The 12112-nt window shown below is 42.8% G+C and overlaps 1 protein-coding gene across 2 annotated transcripts in view; it reads left to right on the plus strand.

Annotated features, from left to right (window-relative positions):
- The first annotated feature begins 1002 nt into the window (after positions 1–1002).
- The window catches only part of YTHDF3 (YTH N6-methyladenosine RNA binding protein F3), a 28506-nt gene continuing 17396 nt past the window's right edge, over positions 1003–12112 (plus strand). The window contains exons 1-4 of one of the 2 annotated variants that reach the window (XM_021555626.4): positions 1003–1325; positions 3321–3345; positions 8465–8550; positions 9842–11434. In XM_021555626.4, the coding sequence (XP_021411301.2) occupies positions 1302–1325; positions 3321–3345; positions 8465–8550; positions 9842–11434 (1728 nt within the window). In that variant the 5' untranslated portion in view covers positions 1003–1301. Of the gene's footprint in view, positions 1326–1653; positions 2593–3320; positions 3346–8464; positions 8551–9841; positions 11435–12112 lie in introns of those variants that run through there. The other variant, XM_085572137.1, reaches the window with a different exon arrangement.

The following is a 12112-nucleotide window of genomic DNA, read 5'->3' on the forward strand; positions in this document are numbered from 1 at the left end:
AGCCGAACCAGTGGAGAGCTACAGAGCTGGTTCAAGGGTCTGGAGCATCTCTTTCATGACGAAAGGCTGAGGGACTTGGGCCTGCTCAGATGACTGAGGAAGGGCCTCATCAATGTGCACAAGTATCTCAAGGGAGACTGTCAGGATGGATCCAGGCTCTTCACAGCGATGTCAAGCAACAGGACAAGAGGCAACGGACAGGAACCAATGCACAGAAGTTCCACTTGAATACGCGGAAGAACTTCTTTATTATGTGGGTGACCATGCACTGGACCAGACTGCCCCCCCAAAGCCATTCCTGAATTGTCTGGATACAATCCTGTGCCCTGTGCTCTGGGACGACCCTGCTTGAGCCAGATGTCCCACAGCGGTCCCTTCCAACCGGACCCATTCAGTGATCCTGTGACCCATGAGAGGATGGGCAGCAGGAGCGGCCGCCAGAAGGTCGCCCGAGCCCTCCGCAGGCAGAACAGCCGCTCTGGGCGGCCAGGCTGGGCCGCCTCACGGTCCCGCGGCCGGACGCCCGCCGCCCTCGCCACAGCGCCCTGCCCGGCAGCCCGCGGCGGAGCGGGCAGACCGCTCCCCGCTCCCCATTGCCCTGCCCGGCAGCCCGCGGCGGAGCGGGCAGACCGCTCCCCGCTCCCCATTGCCCTGCCCGGCAGCCCGCGGCGGAGCGGGCAGACCGCTCCCCGCTCCCCATTGCCCTGCCCGGCAGCCCGCGGCGGAGCGGGCAGACCGCTCCCCGCTCCCCGCCGCCCCTTCCCGGCCATTCCCGAGGCGCGCGCGCTCCCCGGCCGGCGGGGGCGGGAACAGCCGCGGCTCCTTCCGCCCGCCGCCTCCCGCCGCGCGCACGCGCGCTCACGCCCCCCGCCCAGGCCCCGCCCCCCCGCGCCGCGGGAGCCGCTGGGCGGCGGGAGGGCGCGCGCGCGCGGCGCGGCTTGGCGCCCCACGTGACATGGAGGAGGCGGGGACGGGAAGGGAAAGGTCAGCGGCGACGGCGGCGGCGGGGGGAGCGGAAGGTCAGGGCGGCGCGGAGCGGAAGTGGGAGCCGGAGCCTCGTCCGCCATTGTGGGGAAGCGGAGCCCGGAGCAAGGGGGGGGAAGCGGCGCTGCGTGCGGCCGGCCGGCTCCTTCCAGCGGGAACCCGATCGGCGGCGGCAGCGAGCCCAGGCGGCGGCGGCGACGACAATCAGGCGGCGGCGGTGGGGAGGAGGCGGCGGAGGCGAGCGAGCGGCCCCGGCGTGCGGAATCACTCGAGGCCCAGGCGGAGCGGAGCGAGGGGATCGCGGCTCCCCGTGAAGAATGTCAGCCACCAGCGTCGACCAGGTACCGCCCGCGGGGCGGGGGGCGGCCGCCCGCTCTCCCCTCTTCCCGGCCCCGTCGCTACCCGCGGCGGGGGAGGGCGGCGGCAGGGCGGCCACCTGCACCTTCTCTCGCCGCCGGGGCGGCGCGGTTCGCGGCCTCCTCCTTCCTTCTCTCCTTCCTTCCCTCCGTCCTTCCCTCCCCGCCGCCATGGGGAGCGGCTGTCCATCGCAGCCGGGGTGCGGGCCTCCTTCCCGGCCCGGCCGCCCCTATTTATAACCGCGGAGCCGTGCCGGAGCCGCTCCGCCTCCCCGCCCGCCCGCAGCGCCCGCCGCCGCGCTCAGCCCTGAGCGCCGCCGGCCCGGCCCCCGCCCGCGGCCCCCTTTGTGCGTGACCTCTCGGGAGCCGGCCCTGCCCGGCCAGGCCCCCGGGCTGCCGGGTCTTCGCTCCGGAGCGCCGTAGAGCCGGGCTCCCCGCGGCGCCTGCCGCCGACTCCTCTCCTTGCGCACCCCAGGCTCCCCGTTACCGCATCTTCCTGCCTTTCTCTATCCTCGCCCACCTTTCTCCCTTCGGGCCTCTGACTTCTCCTTTTCCCTCGACCTTCGCTTCTTCCAGTAGTTCTCAGTTTTTCTCTTTGCGCTGTGTAGCACTTTTGTAAACTTGGTCCTTCACGGTGCTTAGAATTTGTTATTTTTTTACCTTTGCTAGGCCTCTGCTGGTCTTTCTTTCTGGCTGGAAGCTATTCTGTCTTGATATCTGCTTCTTCCGTGGGTTTCTGCCACTCCCCAAAAGTTTTAGCCCTGCAGTCTCTTGCCTCCTTTTATTTTCTCTCTGTGCCTTTAATGTTCTGTTTCTTTTGTCTCTGTGCATGCTCTCCAGTTTCCTTTAAGCATTTATTTCTAGCTCAGTGATCTCTTAGCTTTTCATTGTTCTGTCTTTCATGAGGGCTGCTTCTTCCCAACTTTTTCTAGTTCTGTGTCTCTTGTTGGCTTTTGCATGCCTTTGTGTCTGGATTAGAGTCATCCCAAAAGATGAGGTGGTTGGGGTTTTTCAGGTTTCAGAGATTCTTCCCGTATTGGGAGAGGGTAGTGTCTAACCAGTGTACCTCTAGCTGAAGAAGTGTTGAACAGTTTTATGGCAACTGAGACAAATTCTCATGAAAGTAACTTGGAGGTGGTTACCTCCTAAACTTTCAAAACTCTGAATACTGAGTTCTTCAGGGCTAAAAACTGTTAAGAGAATTATGGAGCCTGGAGATCCGCTTCTGCTTAGTTGAAAGTAATATGAGAAGGTGAATTAGATTTTCATGGAATAGCGTTTGTTTTTTTGAAGTTATTTTGTCTTGCTGTAGAGGAATTAAAGATACTGTAACTTGTAATGTTACATTGATTCTTAGTGCATGACAGATTAACAGTGTTTTGTAATGACTAATCCTAAAAAAAAAAGTCCTCCTTAAGGAATTATTTCCTTGTGTGAAAGCTTGGTACAGACTGTATAATTGCCTAGGTGAGGAATGCACAACTTGAAGTTCAGCATATGATACTACTCTCTATTCTTTTGTATATCTAAAAAGCAAGGCATTTGTATGCTATTCTGTGATTAGTACCTCTCAGTCAATTCAAAAGATGACATATCATAATGCAATTTGGGTGTTGGTAGTAATCTTTAGGTACTAACCTTTTTTTAGATTCTGTGTTATTTTTGTTTATTGCTGATGTTTTTCAGGCCCTGGGGCAATTAAAATTCATTTGTTCAGCTTTTCAGCACCATTTAAACTTCACATGCTGTTAAGTCCTAGGTTATTTCAATATTTTTAGTTAACTTCTATCAGGCTTTGATTTTGTTATTTTAAGTAATGTCACAACATTTTCATAATAGCATGGTTTAGTAATTTAAAGTGATCTTTAAGTTGAAAAGGGCAGAATTGGCAAATAAATAGAATTGCAGTGAAGTTGATGCCAGAGGATTCTAACTGACCTTGTTTTGCTTCCCCCCCCCTCCCCCCTTTCCCATATACAGAGACCTAAAGGACAGGGAAATAAAGGTAAGTTGTCCTTGTATTTCTGTAAAATTCTGTAATATTGCTTTTATAGAGTATAATGTCTGACAATCATAGCAAGAGGTTGTAACTATAGGGTGTCTTTTATTTCAGAGCAGGATGACAGTAAATTGTGTGCCAAAATATTACTTCCCAGCACTTTTACTGTGGCACAGCAGTATATAGGTTTACGATGTGTTATTTTCCAAAAGATTAATGTCAGAAGTCAGACAGTTAAATAGTTACTTCTTTTTAGCTGCCGTTGTGATATGCTTGTATAATCTTTTCTTAACAGTACACCTTGGGTCTTTCTGTGTAGTGAGTAGAATCATCAGGAAGAATCATCTGAACAGCTTCCTTAGTTTGCTAGACAGCAACCATGTGACTAGTTACTCATATCTGTGAGCAGAAAACATCACCTTCCTTATTCTCAAAATTTTTGTAGTCTTGCTTCATTTTAGCACCAGTAACTGATCTTTTGTCTGTGTTTGTAGGCCTTCTGCTTTTCTGATTTTTTTTAATGTTTCTGTCAAGGTCTTAGTTTTTAAATACCATACTCAGTGGGATTTATTTCCTACAGAAGGAACTACTAACTACTTAATATTCTTTTATCTAAAAATTCTTGGCAAGTCAGTTGTAAACAGCATTTCAGATTATATCTTGCATATTTTGTCTGGAATTTGTTTTCTTACTAATAGTCTATTTGGAATTTCTTTCTGCCTAAACAGTCTACTTTGTGCCTATTTAATTCTTAGCTGCTCAGCAAACTGAGCTATAGAACAGCATGCACGTAACTACCTCTGTGTGTTAATATGCTTATTATGCTTATGCAGATAAGAACCTTTTTTTTGAGCTTGGGTACTCTTTGCCCCTCTTAGTTCATTATCTGAACTAATTTAATTGTTCTCTGTGAGCTGTCATTTAATGTTATTCACAGCATACTTATTCTATTATTCTGTCTACGTGCAGACTATCTGCTTCTTGTTACATGTATTGCTTGTGAGGTGGCACATGGTTCCCAGATCTCATTGAGGCCTGTTCTTTCTGATTTCTCTGCCTTCAGAGAAAAATGAACGTGTTTACCTCCTCAGACATGCTTAGTTTGATTGTTCCTGAATACTTGTTTTCTCTTTTTTTTTTTTGCTCGAAGTGCACTTATTAACTGTTTCATGTTATTGAAATAGTTTGTGGTTGTAACCTTCCATGTTGCCCTTAAATGAGAAGAAAAGTCAGACTTGTTGTAGCAAGTAGTTCGTGGCTTCACAATCTTTAAAATATCATTTCTCAGTTTAAGTGAGGTTAATTAGGTGCATCTGTTAGAGACTCACACAGGTAGCTTTTGAACTGTACTCTGTATATGTGAATTGGACTGGAAGTATTAAGCATTTCTATTTGGGTGGTATGTTGCAGTGTGTGAAAATGCACTAGTCAGCTTTACTTTCGCTTATTTTTGTTAGCATATTCTTGTGTTCTATAATTTGTCACTGCTGTGGAATGTTTGAATCAAAACACATCTCTGCTTGCTATGTAAGGAAGAGATTTTTGCATTTCTGAATTTGGATTTTTTATGTAGTGCATCCTTTTAAATAACAAATACTCATGATGTATTCTCTTGGTGAGACTATGACCTAAGTGAAAATAATAGTGAAACAGAACAATTAATCTCTGTTCTGTTAAATTATTTGGTGTAATATCTACTTAGTGAAACTAAGTTATGATTTAGCATTAAAGGTGCAGGGGACTGTGCTAACATTTTCAATGTAGCAAAAGTTGTTGGCTTTGGGCTAGAAGCTTTTTCAAGTGGTTGAATTCAGTCAGTGTCAGCAGTCCATACTGACTGCATGTTAGCAGACAATAGTCTTTCAGTTGTCGTGGTAGGTTTCAGCTTAGAGGAGCTTTGAGGGAAGATGTGATACTGAGTTAACAGACCAATCTGAAACTGGTTCTGTGCCTAAGAGTAGTAATGGTAAGGAGGATGGCAGAAGCTGTCCACATAGAACATATAAGAGAATGAGTGAGCAATAAAAGGGGGTGTATACATATTTCATATTGAAATGAAAAATATTAGACCTGCAAATTATATTGGTAGGTAGCTGATTTTTATTTTCTAGTAAAATACTTTGGATTCTTTGAACTAATTGATCATAAACTGGTATACTGTGCTGTTTCCTTCAGCCACAATTTGTGGGACTGAAGTTCTGGTGTGTAGAACAGTACTGTCTATCTGTTGTGTCAGATATTTGTGTTGGTATTTCAGAGACTTGAATGAGTAAATCATCCTGTCATGAAACTTTACTTATTCTAGTTGTCATCTACTGTACAGTTGACATAAAACTGACATCCATCAAATTGTGACTTATAGGGACGTGAATAAAAAAGGCATTCCTGGAACTCATTTTTGGTTTTCCCCCCTTTTGTTTATTATGCCAGTGTATCAAATCTGTCATAGAAGGTGCTGACTTATTTTTACACTTGTGTGTGTAACAATTTTTTGTTTTGTAGGAGGCTTAAATGTAATAATAAGATTTAAAACAAGAATTAAATATTTCATGTTTCTTTTAGTGTTTATTCTTCACATTAAGGTCTGATGACTTCTAATGAAAAAGTTATTCTTGCACCTTGGGCTATCATTTTTTGTAAGTGGTTATTCCAAGGATAGTAGCAGTTAAAAGAATATTAGCTTTAAATTGCTCTGTTTGATGAGTTGCTTCTTCCCAATATCTAATTACACTGTATGTTTTCACAGTGTTTCCAGAAACATACGGTATTTTTAGAATCTTATTGATACAGATATTTTTAATGTCTGTAGATTAGTTTCAATTAGTATTCTTTATCACTGCCCTGTTCAGTTGGAACACTTAACATGAGATTTTGGGAATGAGGCATTCAATGGCTCTTGTTAAATGTCTGTGCGGGCGACATTCTTCACTGTTAACACATTTTGTAAAGTTAGAATGAAGAGCTAAAGAAACATGCTTCTAGTGATGCTATTTCACTGGGAAATGTATATATTTCACCAGCAAAACCATCACTGTAGAAATATTTTGTGTCACTTGCTTAATATCTCGGTACAGAATGAATAAGAAAGAAAATATATTTACAAGAATATTTTGTTAGTTGTAATGTCAGACCAAAAATAATTCTGTCTTCAGTGACCTTTAGTTACCTGTGGAACAATAAGCTCAGCAGATGATGGTTTATGAAGATTAGCTGTCAGTATGAGGAGATTAATTTTGATGGGATGCTAGTCTTGATATACATCTGTTTATTCCTTTACTTGTGGTTGCATACTTTTAAGGAACTTGTATGCTGTTGCCCATGTTTTTCATTATAATAGAATTGTGTTTGAGAGTTGTGCTGTCTGTTCTATTTGGTTAAGTCTGAGCAGTGGACGTGACATAGACAAAATGTTTTGAGGCTTCATCCTGTGTGTAACTGAGCCAAATATAAAGAGGAATTCCAGGTCATTAATATGTTACCATTGTGTGTAAATTCAGGATGATCCATGACCTGAACTGAAACTCTGTTTATGGGGTAAAAGAACCCCCAACATCTAATATTTAATTTAAATGTGGTGTTTAATTAGGGATATTGTTCTATCTACTTATAAACTGCACTGTGCTCAGCATTGCTGGTTATATTTGACTGTTGCTAGTATAGAAATGCAGTGTGCCAGCTTGTAGTAACTGAAGTTATTACAAAGTGTCTGATGTTCTTTTAAAACTTCAAGAAGGTATTCAAAACACAGATTACTTTCTTCCCAGATAATTGCTTTGAAAAAACCTTCTGTGCTAAATTATGAATTTTTTACCTTTTTTATTTTAGTACTCTCTGAAGTTAATAAAATTTTCCAGGATTTTGATTATTCCTTGTGATTATATCTATTACTTTGTCATTTTTTTCAGCTAGTTTCACTGAAGGCAGTTTTGTTTTAGGGATGTTGAAGTCAATGTGGAAAAAAATTCAAGCACCACTTGGTTTACAATGTGAATTTTGGGTGGCAACCTCCCTCCCCTAGTGAAGCAAGAAAAACCCCTGACTCTTAAACACTAATTTCAGCAAAGTTGAATATTTCATTACATGGCTGTATATGCTTTTCAGAAGCTTGTGCTAAAAGAGGGAGCCCATAAAATTGGCTCCTAACTCAGTTTAAGTTTCAGAAAATCTGTTTTGTTGTAACTTCGGCAGTCATGGTTTTTCAGTGCATCCTACTGATCATCCTGAGACTTTTTTTTCCCCCACTGAACATATTTGACAAAAGAAAAAAAGTTGCATTTGGATAATCAGTAAATTTATTTTTGAGAACAGATCTTCATCTTCAGGTTGAAAGTGCTGGTTGAAGCCACTGTTCTGCTTTGCACCATGGGAAACAGTGGAACTTAGCAGAAATTTGTGTAGTGTGGCTTTGTTTGAATAGTAGCCTGAGGGATAGTAGAGAGACTCTTCAAGTAATATTGGCAGCTGGAGAATCCCAGGTAGGTGTAATAGATGAAATGAAAGGTTAATAGGAGACCAAGGAGAGCAGGTAGGAAGAGATTCCAGCATATAGTGGCATATGTGTTGGGAAAGGTTTGTAATCACCCTTTGGGACTTAAGCTTTTATTTCTGTCTTGCTTTGTCACCTCAGAGCTTCGGAGATGTCACTAATGCAGTACAGTTATGTAGAAATACAGGATTAAATATTTGGATAGTGATGTCCTTCATGGTTGTCTTGGTGGGTAGCTGCCTTTCCTCCTGGCAGGAGAAAGCTGTATGTTGCAACTTTCCCTGAACCTATTGAATACGTCTATAGATCGGGTTGGTCTGCACATTTGCACTTGGTCTGGTACTTCCGGAAATGCTGGATTTACTGCCTGTGCAAATAAGGTGTGCCTGTAGTTCTTCATCCACATGTCTGTGGGTCTCAGGAAAGAATAGTCAGGAATAGACTGTTCTAGCTGCCATCTTTGCGGACCTCTCCTGAGATTTGATTCTCATGGTCAGTAGAATGAGTTATTTTGTTTAAATTGGAATGGTACTTAAAAATAATATGTTTTTCAATGTACAGGTGATTTAGAAGTGTTACCTAGATTGAAAGTGCAGCATAGATTTTCTAGGAACTATTCTAATACAGATTTATTTTTAGTTTCAGTACAAAACGGTTCGATTCATCAAAAGGATGCAGTAAATGATGATGATTTTGAGCCATATCTAAGTAGTCAGACAAATCAGGTAAGTGAACATTGATTAGTACCTTGAAGTTAACTTCGACGTTTAGCTGACTCCAGATTTAATTTTTGGATATTTCTTACCATTACTGACTTACCTGAATATACACAGAAATATAATTTTATGTCATATTTCATCTTATCATGAATTTTAAGCAGATGAAGGATTATTAAAAATTCTGGAAAAGCTTCAGTTAAAAAGCATACTTTCATGTCCTCCTCTTTTGCTTCTGTTCTAGCTTCAGAAAGACGCAGTTACAAGAAACTTGAGCTAAAAAACAAACCCCAAACCCATACATTTAAAACAAAATCATAATTTTGGATTCAGTCCAAAACAACAGTTTTATTGGCTCTGAGAATATATTAACTGCTTGGATATGGTTTCCTTTAAAGGTGATAGAAGTAGCTCACAGCTGATGGCATAATAGATGGAAGCTTGATATCACTACAGCTTGGTACAGCTCTTCTGCCAAGAAGCTAATGGCTTGACTTCCAGAGCTGTGAATTGCCTCTGTAGTTGAAAGTTAATGTGAGATATGTTAAGTTTGTAAACTGGCATGATCTTGAGAGAGAGAGTCCAAGTTATTAAAAGACTAAGAATTTTTGCTTGCCTTCACTTTTTTTTTCCCCAATAACTCAGCATTAAGGAAGCATCAGCTAGAGGATGACATGTGCAATTTTTTCTACAAAAAACCAGCAGAAATCATATGGGGGTAGTCCTTCAAATGTCTCAAGAAATAAATTGTGTGATTTCCCAGGAGTCTGTCTGGGGTAGTACTGATTTAATGCCCGTTCTCCATAGCATGGATATGTTACCTCTTTTTTTTTTGCTACTCCTGAAGCAAACAGACATCCTTGCATCCATTTCACTCTAATATTCTGTTGGAGTCTTCAATTAGAAGTGAGAAATACGACAAAATCAAAGAATACCACAATTTTAAATCATAGTTGCAGCTATTTTTCTTTAGTTATAAAGGTACAGTTATGACTTGTTTTAGAGTAGTCTGTTATTTTCTTTGTACTGTTGGCATGGAGGCATTTTAAACCTAGCTTAGTAGCTAAAAAATGAGGATAATGTTCCAGAACAAAAGGGGGCCCTTTAATGCTTTGAGAAGATCTCTTGAAGAAATGGCCATATCTAGCAGATACTTACTCATCTTTTATGATGTGAGGAATGGTGGAATTTACAGATACATTAATATAACTCTTAAAAATGTTTTGGACTGTATTACAGGTTTTTTCCCCTTGAGCATAATTGTCAGTATTGCTGATTTTAAATTTTTTTTTTCTTGCAGAGTAACAGCTATCCACCAATGTCAGACCCATATATGCCTAGCTATTATGCTCCATCCATTGGATTTCCATACTCTTTAGGTGAAGCAGCATGGTCAACTGCAGGTGACCCTCCAATGCCATATTTGACAACTTATGGACAGATGAGCAATGGTGAACACCATTACATACCTGATGGTGTATTTAGTCAACCTGGGGCATTAGGAAATACCCCTCCATTTCTTGGGCAGCATGGATTTAATTTTTTTCCTGGGAATGCAGACTTCTCTACATGGGGGACGAGTGGATCTCAGGGACAATCAACGCAAAGCTCTGCTTATAGCAGCAGCTATGGCTATCCACCTAGTTCTCTTGGGAGAGCCATAGCAGATGGACAGGCTGGATTTGGCAGTGATACTCTGAGCAAGGTGCCTGGGATTAGCAGTATTGAGCAAGGCATGACTGGACTGAAAATCGGTGGAGATATGACGGCTGCTGTAACAAAAACTGTAGGTTCAGCTCTGAGCAGTACAGGTATGACAAGCATTGCAGCTAACAGCGTGCCCCCAGTTAGCAGTTCAGCACCTAAACCAACCTCATGGGCTGCAATTGCAAGGAAACCTGCTAAACCTCAGCCGAAACTCAAGCCTAAAGGTAATGTGGGCATTGGGGGCCCTGCTGTACCGCCACCACCCATAAAACACAACATGAATATTGGAACTTGGGATGACAAAGGGTCAGTGGTAAAAGCACCCCCAGCTCAACCAGTACTGCCTCCTCAGACTATAATCCAGCAGCCTCAGCCATTAATTCAACCACCACCACTGGTGCAAAGCCAACTGCCTCAACAGCAGCCTCAGCCACAGCAACCGCAACAGCAACAAGGACCTCAGCAGCAGGCCCAGCCTCACCAGTTGCAGCAACAACAGCTGCAAAACCGCTGGGTAGCTCCTCGTAATAGGGGTGTGGGCTTCAGCCAGAACAACGGAGCTGGTAGTGAGAACTTTGGTTTAGGTGTTGTATCTGTCAGCTCCTCACCTTCTGGTGTGGAAGTGCACCCAGTGCTGGAGAAACTAAAGGCCATAAACAACTACAATCCCAAAGACTTCGATTGGAATCTGAAGAATGGACGTGTGTTTATAATCAAAAGTTATTCAGAGGACGATATTCATCGCTCCATTAAGTACTCTATCTGGTGTAGTACTGAGCATGGGAATAAGCGCTTGGATGCTGCTTACCGGTCCCTGAATGGAAAAGGCCCACTCTATTTACTCTTCAGTGTGAATGGCAGTGGACACTTTTGCGGAGTGGCTGAGATGAAGTCTGTTGTGGACTACAATGCATATGCTGGTGTCTGGTCTCAGGATAAGTGGAAGGGGAAGTTTGATGTCAAATGGATCTTTGTCAAAGACGTTCCCAATAACCAACTGCGACATATTCGCTTGGAAAACAATGACAACAAACCAGTTACCAATTCGAGGGACACTCAAGAGGTACCCCTAGAAAAAGCCAAGCAAGTGCTTAAAATAATTGCTACTTTCAAGCATACCACCTCAATCTTTGATGACTTTGCACATTATGAGAAGCGTCAAGAGGAGGAGGAAGCCATGCGTAGGGTAAGAAATCAGTGTTGTTACAGTAGCTCTCTTTTTTCTGTTTTCAGAAGCCTCGCTTTTCACTCATCTGGAATTTCTGTCTGCAAGTGTTAAATCAGAAAGTAGTATTTCTTACTCAAAGTGTCTACTTGATATAACTGGCTCTTAATGAAAAGATTTAAGTTCCTGTAATTTGTTTATTAGTTCAGCCATTTGTTCAATCACAATACAAAGGTAGGCCTGAATAAGTAGACATGTTCTACTTCTTCAGTGCAAATGAAAACTGAATTGAGTCCATTATCCATAACTTAATTCTTCTTGTTTAGATTTTTACAGTTTCTGGATGTCACAAAAAGGACCAGAAATTAGAGAAGAAGCATACTTTATTTAACATAGCATTTCAATTCAAATTCTGCTTTAATGAAATGTTAACTGCATGATTAGTGTTAAAAGCAGGTTTTCTCCTTGATTCGATTTCTCTTTTGTGGAACTGTGAAAAACAGAAGTGATACAGTGATGACTTGAATAGTGTCGAAATAATTTTTTGACCTTTCTCATAGTGCATTTCCTAAAAAAAAGTAATTTGTAGTTCATTTCTGCAAGGGAGAATAAATGTGATAGCTCTGTAGAGAAATTTTTAGTTTTGGAGGCATTTCAAGAAATCAGACAAGGGAAAAGCATTTAATTCAAGCAGTTTTA

The sequence above is a fragment of the Lonchura striata genome, chromosome 2 (assembly GCF_050655825.1).
Source record: "Lonchura striata isolate lonStrDom1 chromosome 2, ASM5065582v1, whole genome shotgun sequence".
Taxonomy (NCBI): Eukaryota; Metazoa; Chordata; class Aves; order Passeriformes; family Estrildidae; genus Lonchura; species Lonchura striata.